The sequence below is a fragment of the Nerophis lumbriciformis genome, linkage group LG37 (assembly GCF_033978685.3).
Source record: "Nerophis lumbriciformis linkage group LG37, RoL_Nlum_v2.1, whole genome shotgun sequence".
Taxonomy (NCBI): domain Eukaryota; kingdom Metazoa; phylum Chordata; class Actinopteri; order Syngnathiformes; family Syngnathidae; genus Nerophis; species Nerophis lumbriciformis.
In genome coordinates, this window is record NC_084584.2 from 14,877,060 (window position 1) to 14,890,000 (window position 12,941).

A 12,941-nucleotide genomic window follows, 5' to 3' on the forward strand; every position below is an offset into this window, starting at 1 on the left:
CGCGTAACAGGGGTCACTCCGCGGTGGACGGTGGCCATGGAAGTCGGAACCCGCTAAGGAGTGTGTAACAACCCACCTGCCGAATCAACTAGCCCTGAAAATGGATGGCGCTGGAGCGTCGGGCCCATACCCGGCCGTCGCCGGCAGCGAGAGCCGCGAGGGCTAGGCCGCGACGAGTAGGATGGCCGCCGCGGTGCGCGCTGAAGCCTCGGGCGCGAGCCCGGGTGGAGCCGCCGCGGGTGCGAGGGACATCGCACCTCCAGCGCGGCTCCCAGATGATTGCGCACTGGTGTCTCCTTTCTTTAACAGGCAAAAGCTTTATAACCTCACTAATGCCTTGCATCGTCTATATTAGATATATAACAACGGGCGGGTGCGGGTGGGTGCAGTTCTGATTAAATGTTAGATCGGGTGGATGGCGGATGGTTGACGACTTTTGTGATGCGGTTGCGGATGAAATAATTGCCTATCCGCGCATCTCTAATATATATATATATATATATATATATATATATATATATATATGTCTTAATAAGGTTATCCAAAAAATAGTGCTCGATACCGTAGTAGAGCGCAATATATGTATGTGTGGGAAAAAATCACAAGACTATTTCATCTCTACAGGCCTGTTTCATGAGGGGGGGTTCCCTTAATCATCAGGAGATTTTAATGGGAGCATTCACATACCATGGTTTATATAGTGCCCTATATAAACCACAAGTGATGATCAAAAACTTGGTCCCCATTCCAAGTGATAACCTGTGTGTGTGCGTGTGTGTGTGTTTGCGCCTGCGCGTGCGTGCGTGGTTAGAGCAACATACTGTCATGAAACCACTTAAAGTGACTTCGGTGGAATTTCAGCAATGGCAGATTAAAGTTGGCTTCCTGGTATCAAGACGCTCAGTGGCAGATTATGATCAGTGGAACATGCACACACACCCACACACACACACACACACACACAGCCTGCAAACAGTGTCGGTACCAAATCAAATGCTTGATCTCAGCACAAACACCACAGAGTGTTTTCATAAACTGCCACAGATGGCTCGCTGAGTGCGTGTTGGCTCGGGATGGAAGGGTTTCTGAAAAGAACCCGAACGGTTCGGTTGACCTGACACAGTCTGGAGCGTGTGTGTTGATCACATTGTGGGTTTTTACTTTGCGTTTGGTGCGTGTTTGTGTAGTTTCTGGTCGTACTTGTCCGCATCGTGAGGCACAGTAGGGCCCTATGATTGCGGGTGGAATCGGCCAATGGAAACAGAATCTGCTGTTGAACAAGGTATATCATGTAGATTGACATATACCGTGTTTTCCGGACCATAGGGCGCACCGGATTATATGGCGCACTGTCATTGAGCGGGTCTAGTCAGGTCTATTTTCATACGAAAGGCGCTCATCATTTTTTTTCTACAAACCCCGTTTCCATATGAGTTGGGAAATTGTGTTAGATGTAAATATAAACGGAATACAATGATTTGCAAATCATTTTCAACCCATATTCAATTGAATGCACTACAAAGACAAGATATTTGATGTTCAAACTCATAAACTCAAACTTTATTTTTTTTTTGCAAATAATAATTAACTTAGAATTTCATGGCTGCAACACGTGCCAAAGTAGTTGGGAAAGGGCATGTTCACCACTGTGTTACATGGCCTTTCCTTTAAACAACACTCAGTAAACGTTTGGTAACTGAGGAGACACATTTTTTAAGCTTCTCGGGTGGAATTTTTCCCCATTCTTGCTTGATGTACAGCTTAAGTTGTTCAACAGTCCGGGGGTCTCCGTTGTGGTATTTTAGGCTTCATAATGCGCCACACATTTTCAATGGGAGACAGGTCTGGACTACAGGCAGGCCAGTCTAGTACCCGCACTCTTTTACTATGAAGCCACGTTGATGTAACACGTGGCTTGGCATTGTCTTGCTGAAATAAGCAGGGGCGTCCATGGTAGCGTTGCTTGGATGGCAACATATGTTGCTCCAAAACCTGTATGTACCTTTCAGCATTAATGGCGCCTTCACAGATGTGTAAGTTACCCATGTCTTGGGCACTAATACACCCCCATACCATCACAGATGCTGGCTTTTCAACTTTGCGCCTATAACAATCCGGATGGTTCTTTTCCTCTTTGGTCCGGAGGACACGACGTCCACAGTTTCCAAAAACAATTTGAAATGTGGACTCGTCAGACCACAGAACACTTTTCCACTTTGTATCAGTCCATCTTAGATGAGCTCAGGCCCAGCGAAGCCGACGGCGTTTCTGGGTGTTGTTGATAAACGGTTTTTGCCTTGCATAGGAGAGTTTTAACTTTCACTTACAGATGTAGCGACCGACTGTAGTTACTGACAGTGGGTTTCTGAAGTGTTCCTGAGCCCATGCGGTGATATCCTTTACACACTGATGTCGCTTGTTGATGCAGTACAGCCTGAGGGATCAAAGGTCACGGGCTTAGCTGCTTACGTGCAGTGATTTCTCCAGATTCTCTGAACCCTTTGATGATATTACGGACCGTAGATGGTGAAATCCCTAAATTCCTTGCAATAGCTGGTTGAGAAAGGTTTTTTCTTAAACTGTTCAACAATTTGCTCACGCATTTGTTGACAAAGCGGTGACCCTCGCCCCATCCTTGTTTGTGAATGACTGAGCATTTCATGGAATCTACTTTTATGGGTAAATAAAGGTAAAAACAAAACATGTTGCCAGGGTAACTGCTTGTTGTCGTTAGAGTGGCTAAGTGGGAGGGTGTTTATGACATATTTATATCTCTATGTCTGCCGCCGTCACTAATCAAATACATTCAATCTGCATACAAATCAAAACAAAAAAATGAAGTCAGCATAATTCAAGTCAGCTGTATTGTTTCCAACCTCGGGAGTATTGCCTGCCGCTCAACGATCGGTGGGCCAACATGTCAGTTCAAAAGCTCAGGTCACAGCGTACCCACTTGTGTGACATTTACAGGTCAGCAGGATCCTCACAGCGTGTGTCACACATCCACACACTTGCTTGCTTCCGGCTCTCAACACACACACACACACACACTCCCACGCATCTTCATCCAGCATCAACAATATTACCCACAACACCTTGCAGCATTTGCATCAAACACGGCGACCCGTGTTTGCCTTTTACCCCCTTTTTACGCACATGTTATATTGCGTCTCTTACAGCGCGCGTGTGTGTGTTTACGTGTGCAAGTACGTGCCAGAGTCGCCGTTTTGCCTCACTCAGAGCGTGCGTCGCCGTGGCAACGGCTCTGGCAGCGCCGTGTGAAGTGGAGGAAAGAGCTCAGCGTGATGGAGGCTGCTTGCTTTCCCTTTGAATACTTGATTGGATGATGTCATGTGTTTTAATTGACGCTTTAATTAAAGCCTATTTTGTGTGTGTGTGTGTGTGTGTGTGTGTGTGTGTGTGTGTGTGTGTGTGTGTGTGTGTGTGTGTGTGTGTGTGTTGTGGTGCAGCAAGTGCAGTGGGGTCATGTGTTGCACGTCAAAGGGGTGAGAGGCAGTCAGAGCAAAACAGGGAAGTATGGGTGTGTGTGTGTGTGTGTGTGTGTGTGTGTGTGTGTGTGTGTGTGTGTGTGTGTGTGTGTGTGTGTGTGTGTGTGTGTGTGTGTGAGGCACCGAGCACGCTCTTTGTTGAACTTCCTGTTCTCTTCTTCCTGACAGAGCGGCATGCAGAGTGAGGACGCTCCTCTCGACGAAGGATTTCATCAAGCGAAACCTGTGGATTCATTTTCGGGGGAGGCTTTTTGAAGACTCGCAGGCAGACATATTTTTTGCGACGGCGGACGTTCAAAGACTTTGGTTGTCATCTCTTTTTTACTGAAAGGCAAACACATCCCTGCCTTGTTGGCAAACAGTCGGCCTCTCCTGGGAAAATGGGTTCCGAAAAGGACTCGGAGTCGCCGCACTCCTCACTGAGCGGCGTCCCCAACCCGAAGTGCCGTGCGGCCGGTAAACGCCAGCGTCGCATCTCCTTCCAGAGCCTCTTCAACGGCAAGCGGGGCTCCCGAGGCACCAGGGGCCCCAAAGGGGGGGCCGCCACCACTACCCCGCTGTCCCACCATCTCTACACGTCGCAGCAGCAGCAGCTTCTACCGTCTGCCTTGAGCCCGCCGCCGGTTCCGGCCACACCCACCACCACCTCCACGACCACTGGAGCTCCCCAGGAAGGCGCCAGCAGTACCCCTTCCAGGGAACTCTCCTCCAGCCAGCCGTCCCTGAGCGGCGAGGCTCAGTCGGGTGAAGCCGACCTCCTGGAGTGCCCCCTGTGCCTGGTGCGCCAGCCCGCCGACCAGCTCCCCGAGCTGCTGGGCTGCAGCCACCGATCCTGCCTGTGCTGCCTGCGCCAGTACCTCCGCATCGAGATCACAGAGAGCCGGGTCCAGCTCAGCTGCCCCGAGTGCGCCGAGCGCCTGGTGCCCAGGCAGGTGGCCGACATCCTGGATGACGCCGCCCTGCTGGACAAGTACGAGGAGTTCCTTTTGCGGCGCTGCCTCGCCTCCGATCCCGACTGCAGATGGTGTCCGGCGCCGGACTGCGGGTAAGCTACCGCCTGTGAACTTCGCCTGACATTTAAAGGGGAACATTATCACAATTTCAGAATGGTTAAAACCATTAAAAATCAGTTCCCAGCGGCTTATTATATTTTTGAAACTTGTATTAGTAGATTGCACAGTACAGTACATATTCCGTACAATTGACCACTAAATGGTAACACCCCAATAAGTTTTTCAACTTCCACTTGTTAATCAATTCATGGTAAAGTTACATTGTTTAATGCATCCAGCGGGGCATCACAACAAAATTAGGCATAATGTGTTAATTCCACAACTGTATATATCAGTATCGGTTGATATCGGAATCGGTAATTAAGCGTTGGACAATATCGGAATATCGGATATCGGCAAAAAAGCCATTATCGGACATCTCTAATTATTAGTGTGTATTACCTCTATGGGTAATTTGTTCCCTTAAAAATAAAATGGCGATGCAATAATTCATAAGTCAATATATAGTCAAGCAAAATTTGTTATCGGCCCGGGCCTAGTTAGAACGTTTAAACATCACTAGCTAGATAATGACAGTTTTGCCATTTACCAAACAAGTCCAAATCCTAAGAGTGATTTCTGGAAATTGCTTAAAATGAGAAATTAAACCTCACTAAAAAAGTGTGTGTTTACATGCTGTCTGAGTATTGCTAATAGGGATGTAACGGTAAACGGTAATAACGATAACCACCTTAAAACTCCCGACATTAAGTATTACCGTATCAAATTAAAAATGATGGGAAAACTGTGATTGATAACTGCACTTTGATAAATTCAGACTGACGCCAGCTCGCTCACTTAAATGTTAACATTAAAGGGGAACATTATCACAATTTCAGAAGGGTTAAAACCATTAAAAATCAGTTCCCAGTGGCTTATTATATTTTTCGAAGTTTTTTTCAAAATTTTACCCATCACGCAATATCCCTAAAAAAAGCTTCAAAGTGCCTGATTTTAACCATCGTTATAAACACCCGTCCATTTTCCTGTGACGTCACATAGTGATGCCAATAAAACAAACATGGCGTAAAGAACAGCAAGCTATAGCGACATTAGCTCGGATTCAAACTCGGATTTCAGCGGCTTAAGCGATTCAACAGATTACGAATGTATTGAAACGGATGGTTGTAGTGTGGAGGCAGGTAGCGAAAACGAAATTGAAGAAGAAACTGAAGCTATTGAGCCATATCTGTTTGAACCGTATGCAAGCGAAACCGACGAAAACGACACGACAGCCAGCGACACGGGAGAAAGCGAGGACGAATTCGGCGATCGCCGTCTAACCAACGATTGGTATGTGTTTGTTTGGCATTAAAGGAAACTAACAACTATGAACTAGGTTTACAGCATATGAAATACATTTGGCAACAACATGCACTTTGAGAGTGCAGACAGCCCAATTTTCATCAATTAATATATTCTGTAGACATACCCTCATCCGCGCTCTTTTCCTGAAAGCTGATCTGTCCAGTTTTGGAGTTGATGTCAGCAGGCCAGGGAAGCTAGGGTCGATGTTAGCCAAGACATCCAGGGGGTTTAGCTCGCTCGTCTGCGGGAACAAACTGCCGCCATTGCTTGCCGTGCTACAGAGATCCTTTGTCCCTGAATTGCTCACACACTCCGGCAGATTCAATGGGGGTCTGGCGGCAGATTTCTTTGACTTTATCGTTGAAAATGCATCTGCTTTGAGTGTCGCAGGATATCCACACATTCTTGCCATCTCTGTCGTAGCATAGCTTTCGTCGGTAAAGTGTGCGGAACAAACGTCCAATTTCTTGCCACTTTCGCATCTTTGGGCCACTGCTGCAACTTGAATCCGTCCCTGTTCGTGTTGTTACACCCTCTGACAACACACCGACGAGGCATGATGTCTCCGAGGTACGGAAAACAGTCGAAAAAACGGAAAATAACAGAGCTGATTTGACTCGGTGTTTGAGAAAATGGCGGATTGCTTCCCGATGTGACGACACGTTGTGACGTTATCGCTCCGAGAGCGAATATTAGAAAGGCGTTTAACTCGCCAAAATTCACCCATTTAGAGTTCGGAATTCGGTTAAAAAAATATATGGTCTTTTTTCTGCAACATCAAGGTATATATTGACGCTTACATAGGTCTGGTGATAATGTTCCCCTTTAAATATCACACCTGCACAATCCAATCTGTATGAAACATTCTGCCTCGACACTTTCTCCTGCTTGATCCCTCTTTTGTGTCGGAAACACAGCAGTAGGACTGCACGTTTCTGCAAACATTCGGTCACGATTTTCTGAATTTATTCCCCCCCAAAACACACACACTATTGGCCGTGTGCTTTCATTTAAAAAATATCACAATTATTTGACTCCACACTTCATAGGAGTACATAGGAATTTTATTGTCATGCCATCAGACATAAGTCTAGGGCTGAAAACTATATCACGTTCTAAGTGTTTTATATCAGTCGATATAGATTATCATTAGAGATGTTCGATAATGGCTTTTTTGCCGATATCCGATATTCCAATATTGTCCAACTCTTAATTACCGATTCCGATATCAACCGATACTGATATATACAGTCGTGGAATTAACACATTATTATGCCTAATTTTGTTGTGATGCCCCGCTGGATGCATTAAAAAATGTAACAAGCTTTTCCAAAATAAATCAACTCAAGTTATGGGAAAAAAATGCCAACATGGCACTGCCATATTTATTATTAAAGTCACAAAGTGCATTTTTTTTGTAACATGCCTCAAAACAGCAGCTTGGAATTTGGGACATGCTCTCCCTGGTTGGGGGGGCGGGGTAGAGGTTTCCGCACTACAAGGCGCACCGGATTATAAGGCGCACCTTCAATGAATGGCCTATTTTAAAACTTTGTTCATATATAAGGCACACCGCATTATAAGGCGCATAGAATAGACGCTACAGTAGAGGCTGGGGTTACGTTATGCATCCCGTAGTTGCGAGACCTGTTGTGGCTCAATATTGGTCCATATATAAGGCGCACGGGATTATAAGGCGCACTGTCAGCTTTTGAGAAAATTTGAGGTTTTTAGGTGCGCCTTATAGTGCGGAAAATACGGTATTTAGAAAAGTATGGAAAAGTATCTAAATACATTTTGGTACCGGGACAACACTAATAAAACTATATATATATATATATATATATATATATATATATATATACATATATATATATATATATATATATATATATATATATTATATTTTATATTTTTATTTAATTTTTTTATTATTAATTATTTATTTTTACATTTTTTTTGTGCTGCCCTCCAATGTTTTTGGTGCAACACACAAGTAAGGCCAATGGTGGAAGACAAGAGACAAACTCTAAGCGTTAATGTCTGTCACCCTCGCCTTCCTCTCACCGCCGCCATGACTTGTCTGGATTTCACAACACACTGTTGCTTCAGGTGACCGCCACTCGGTCAGATAAGGACAAGCGGAGGAAGTTGTAGGTGTCGGAAGGTAAAAGTGGAAGTGGTTTAAAGGCCTGCGAGTGTGGAAGGAGGAGGAGCCTTTTTGGCTTTGTTGAGACGTTTTCTGGAAGGGGTGTGAGGCGTTGGTTTCATTATGAAGTGTGTGTGTGTGTGTGTGTGTGTGTGTGTGTGTGTGTGTGTGTGTGTGTGTGTGTGTGTGTGTGTTCTGGCAATGCTTACTTAATGGGGACATCGCTCTGTTTACACAGTCACCTTTAGGGGACCTCTGACGGTATGGGGACAAAAAAAACAGGTCCACTACAGGGAAACCTTTTTAAATGATAGTCAGATCCATTCTGAAGATGCCTAAGTAATTTTTAAGCTTTGGCCCATAAAACATGTTTACTGGTTAGTTTGAGTGTGAGACATTTGCACAGCAGCCCCCTCATCGGGCTGTAGCTGGTACTGGTACATTTGTTATCCTGGCATTTATAGTACTGTGATTCTGTATGATATCCATCCTTAGTTAAAACTAATATATTTTTCCAAAAACAAAATCTGGTTTAGTGCTCCTTAGGATGACATTTTCATACAGCATGATTATAAAACATTATTACCTTAAAGTATGATGAATGTTCCATCCTTCTATATATGGTTGTTGGAGTTGCAGACAACTTCATTACTGCTAAATAGCAGTTTTCAGTAATGTCACAGAAGATTTGCTTTAACATTTAAGTGGTGAAACTTCCTATAAGGGGCTTCACGGTGGCAGAGGGGTTAGTGCATCTGCCTCACAATACGAAGGTCCTGAGTAGTCTTGGGTTCAATCCCGGGCTCGGGATCTTTCTGTGTGGAGTTTGCATGTTCTCCCCGTGACTGCGTGGGTTCCCTCCGGGTACTCCGGCTTCCTCCCACCTCCAAAGACATGCACCTGGGGATAAGTTGATTGGTAACACTAAATTGGCCCTAGTGTGTGGATGTGAGTGTGAATGTTGTCTGTCTATCTGTGTTGGCCCTGCGGTGAGGTGGCGACGTGTCCAGGGTGTACCCCGCCTTCCGCCCGATTGTAGCTGAGATAGGCTCCAGCGCCCCCCGCGACCCCAAAGGGAATAAGCGGTAGAAAATGGATGGATGGATGGAACTTCCTATAAGAGGACAGCTGGAGTGCTGTATTCTGACCATCATGTCATATTTAATTTTTTTTTTTTTTTTAATTTTTTAAATGGTCCTCAGTAGGGATGATGTTTGATAAGAAATGATCGAGTTCAAGCCTATTATCGAATCCTCTTATCGAACCGATTCCTTATCGATTCTCTTATCGAGTCCAGATAGGTTGTTGTATATGGAAAAAAACCACACAATATTTGGTTTAACAAAAGCTCACTTTTATTATATAAGAAAAAAATAAAATATAATAAATAAATAAATATTGACTGTTACCCCCCCTAAAAAAATAAAATAAAATAAATAAATATTGACTGTTGTTACCCAAAGTATATTAAGTGGGATTTTTAAGAAAAACAAATATATACAGTAACACAAAAACAACCTGTCTCTGTGATCACTATAGGTGTATAAATAATAATATAGTGTTAAATAAAATCAGTCCCTCGGGCACAAAACTGAAAATAATACAGCTCTCCAAAAAGTGCACTTCTGCTGCTATTTAACATAACTGTTTGTTATGATGCTTTGACATTTTTGCACTTTATTTCTTTATTGAAAGAAAACTCTATGAAGAGAAAAGTTGTTTGCAAATGTGGTTTCAATGCTAAAAAATGAAAAGTTAAAGTTAAAAAAAGAAATACACTTTATTGAGTTAACATTATTTCTTTATAGGGGGAAAGATGTGATGTTATGAGCTAGGGCAGGGGTCGGCAACCCGCGGCTCCGGAGCCGCATGTGGCTCTTTGATCACTCTGATGCGGCTCAGCAGCTTACTTGCTGAACCCCCCAATTTTCCCGTGAGACATCCGGATTTCAGTGCCTCTCGCAGAAAACTACCAGGATCAATATTCACAGATTTTCACCCTTACAGATATAATAAGGGCGTGCGGCGCCCTCTACAATCTGTATTAACAGCGTGCCAGCCTAACAATTGTTATACAATATACATCTTCTGCTTGCACACGTACGTGACAGCAAGGCATACTTGGTCAACAGCCACACAGGTTACACTGACGGTGACCATATAAAACAACTTTAAAAGTCTTACTAATAATGCGCCACACTTTGAACCAAAACCAAACAAGAATGACAAACACATTTCGGGAGAACATCTGCACCTTAACACAACATAAACACAACAGAACAAACACCCAGAATCCCATGCAGCCCTAACTCTTCCGGGATACATTATACACCCCTGTGTTTGTACCCTGCTCAAATCTCTCAGTAAAGTTATTCATTCGATTATACCTTTTGTTTTGAACTTTATTACACCTTGGAGTAGGGATGTCCCGATCCGATATTTGGATCGGATCGGCCGCCGATATTTGCCAAAAAATGCGTATCGGCAAGGCATGGGAAAATGCCGATCCAGATCCAGTTAAAAAAAAACCTCTGCTTCGTGTTTTCCAACGCACCAATTTAAATAATACATTCCACTTTTCTGCTGCTCCCTAATTTCCGTTCCGCATTTTCCAGCACACATTCAACACATCCACAGGTCTGTGGATTCTCACGCAGTTGCTTTAAGCTGCTGGCATTACACGACAGGCTCTTCTCACTCTTTCCTGTGTCTCCCTCTCACAGACAGCAAGCGCACCTTCTTACACACGTCACATACTGTCACGTCATACGTCACATACGTATACGTCCTCTCCCAGCAGAGAGGTAGCAGCATGGCTAACGTTAGCTGTGATGCTAGCGCAGCCGTGTGACCAACGTTCTCTCTAAGGTGCGCGCTTGTGCAATTGCGCACTGTTTAAACGTCCTCTGCGCATAGCAATTATATGCCACGCACAAAATCAAATAAAAAAATAAGCGCATAACAATTTTCGACACACGGACACGACAGAGAAAACAGTTTTCGTCATCATTGTTCAAATATTGTAACGTCTGTCGAGACGCTTATCTCCATTCGGTGCCACACGTCCACACCATCAAAATGCAGAGGCACAAATTTCCACATCAACACCGTATGAAAAAATGTGTGATTTTTTTAGTTGTGATTTCCTTCTCTGCATGAAAGTTTAAAAGTAGCATATATTAATGCAGTATGAAGAAGAATGTTTTAATGTAGACATGCAAGCCTTGAAAGAAAATGTTGAAAATCAAGACTACATTTCCTGCAAATGGGTGCATTTCTACCCTATATTTTAACTTTAGATTTATTCTCATATCAAACTCTTTTGACTGTCTTTTTGACACTTACATCCGGCGCCCCCCTCCACACCCCGGATTATAAATAATGTAAATAATTCAATGTGATTATCTTGTATGATGACTGTATTATGATGATAGTATATATCTGATAGTATAAAACTTATTGGGGTGTTACCATTTAGTGGTTAATTGTACGGAATATGTACTTCACTGTGCAACCTACTAATAAAAGTCTCAATCAATCAATCAAAACACATAGAATCATCATACTGCTGTGATTATATGCATCAAGTGTTCATTCAAGGCTGAGGCAAAATATTGAGATATATATCGTGTATCGCAATATGGCCTTAAAATATTGCAATATTTAAAAAAGGCCATATTGCCCAGCCCTAGTTTCAATGATGCCATTTCTGTTTGTCATGTATAATTTTGTCTATTTTGTGTTTATCCTTGAATAAACAGGTCAGTTTCTTGTTACCAACCATTGTGTATTATTCAAACTCCCCTAATTCAGCTGGCTAGTTGTTATCAAGAGTAATAAAACCCTTTTCAACATGATTCTGACAACTAAGTAGGCTAAATAACTTTAAACTTTAATACATGCTCGGATAGGCCAGTATCGGTCAGTATCGGTATCGGTCAGTATCGGTATCGGATCGGAAGTGCAAAAACAATATCGGTATCGGATCGGAAGTGCAAAAACCTGGATCGGGACATCCCTACCTTGGAGCGCTTTTTCCGGTCCATTGTTTTTCCTGCTTTCCCTATCTGCGCCTAATGACTGAGCTACGTGACGTCATTTCTTGTGATGTCCCACGGAGCATTTCTGGTAGGGACGGGATTAGTTCCCAGGGATTCGAATAAATAACCAACTCTTTTTCTTTACTATAGTGGTCTCGATAACGGATACCGCTTCTCAAAAAGGGATTCGAGTCCGAGGACTCGGTTCTTTTCTTACGGAACAACCGGGAAAACCGGTTTCGAGTATCATCCCTAGTCCTCAGTAGTCACGTACAAATTTGTGTGAATTATGCAAAATGAGTTAAATTTGGTCCCCATGAACCATATGAACTCTTTTTCCCCAGGGTCCCCAGTAAGAATGATCAGCACATTACTTCATCAATCCAGAGATTTAAAGACGTGTATGAGCTAACTGGGCAGTGGCCATTTTACACCATTTTTTTTAATGCCTCCACAACCTGTAGAAAGGGTGGTCCCCACAAGTGATGATCAAAAACTTGGTCCCCATTCCAAGTTATAACCTGTGTGTGTGTTTGGTTACACTGTTGTCAAATGGCCTCCACGCAGAACTGGGAGCAAATGTCACAATGTCCTGATAAGCGCCAAACACCTCCAACCAAAGGGTGTGTGTGTGTGTGTGTTTGCGCGTGCGTCAGCAGTATCGTGGCCCGCCCGCCTGCTGACCTCAATACTTAGCGGGATGATGCCGTCTGACGCCAGCGCTGACTCACCCCATTCTTCGAATCATCAGGCGCAGCCGTCGCACAAGACTGCAGCTGCAGCTCGACAACACCGAGTTTGCACCAGCTGTCACCGCTCGCCCACACAGGCCACACCTTCCCAGGCTTATGTGCAAGTCGAATATGGATCGATATCTTTTCAT

General features: G+C 44.0%; 1 protein-coding gene across 1 annotated transcript in view; it reads left to right on the top strand.

Moving 5' to 3' along the window:
• rnf19b (ring finger protein 19B) overlaps positions 1-12,941 on the top strand; it is a 48,216-nt gene that overhangs the window by 14,293 nt on the left and 20,982 nt on the right. Inside the window, exon 2 of the mRNA XM_061930788.1 lies at positions 3,678-4,554. Coding sequence (XP_061786772.1) covers positions 3,890-4,554 — 665 coding nt within the window. The 5' untranslated portion in view covers positions 3,678-3,889. The remainder of the gene's footprint in view (positions 1-3,677; positions 4,555-12,941) is intronic.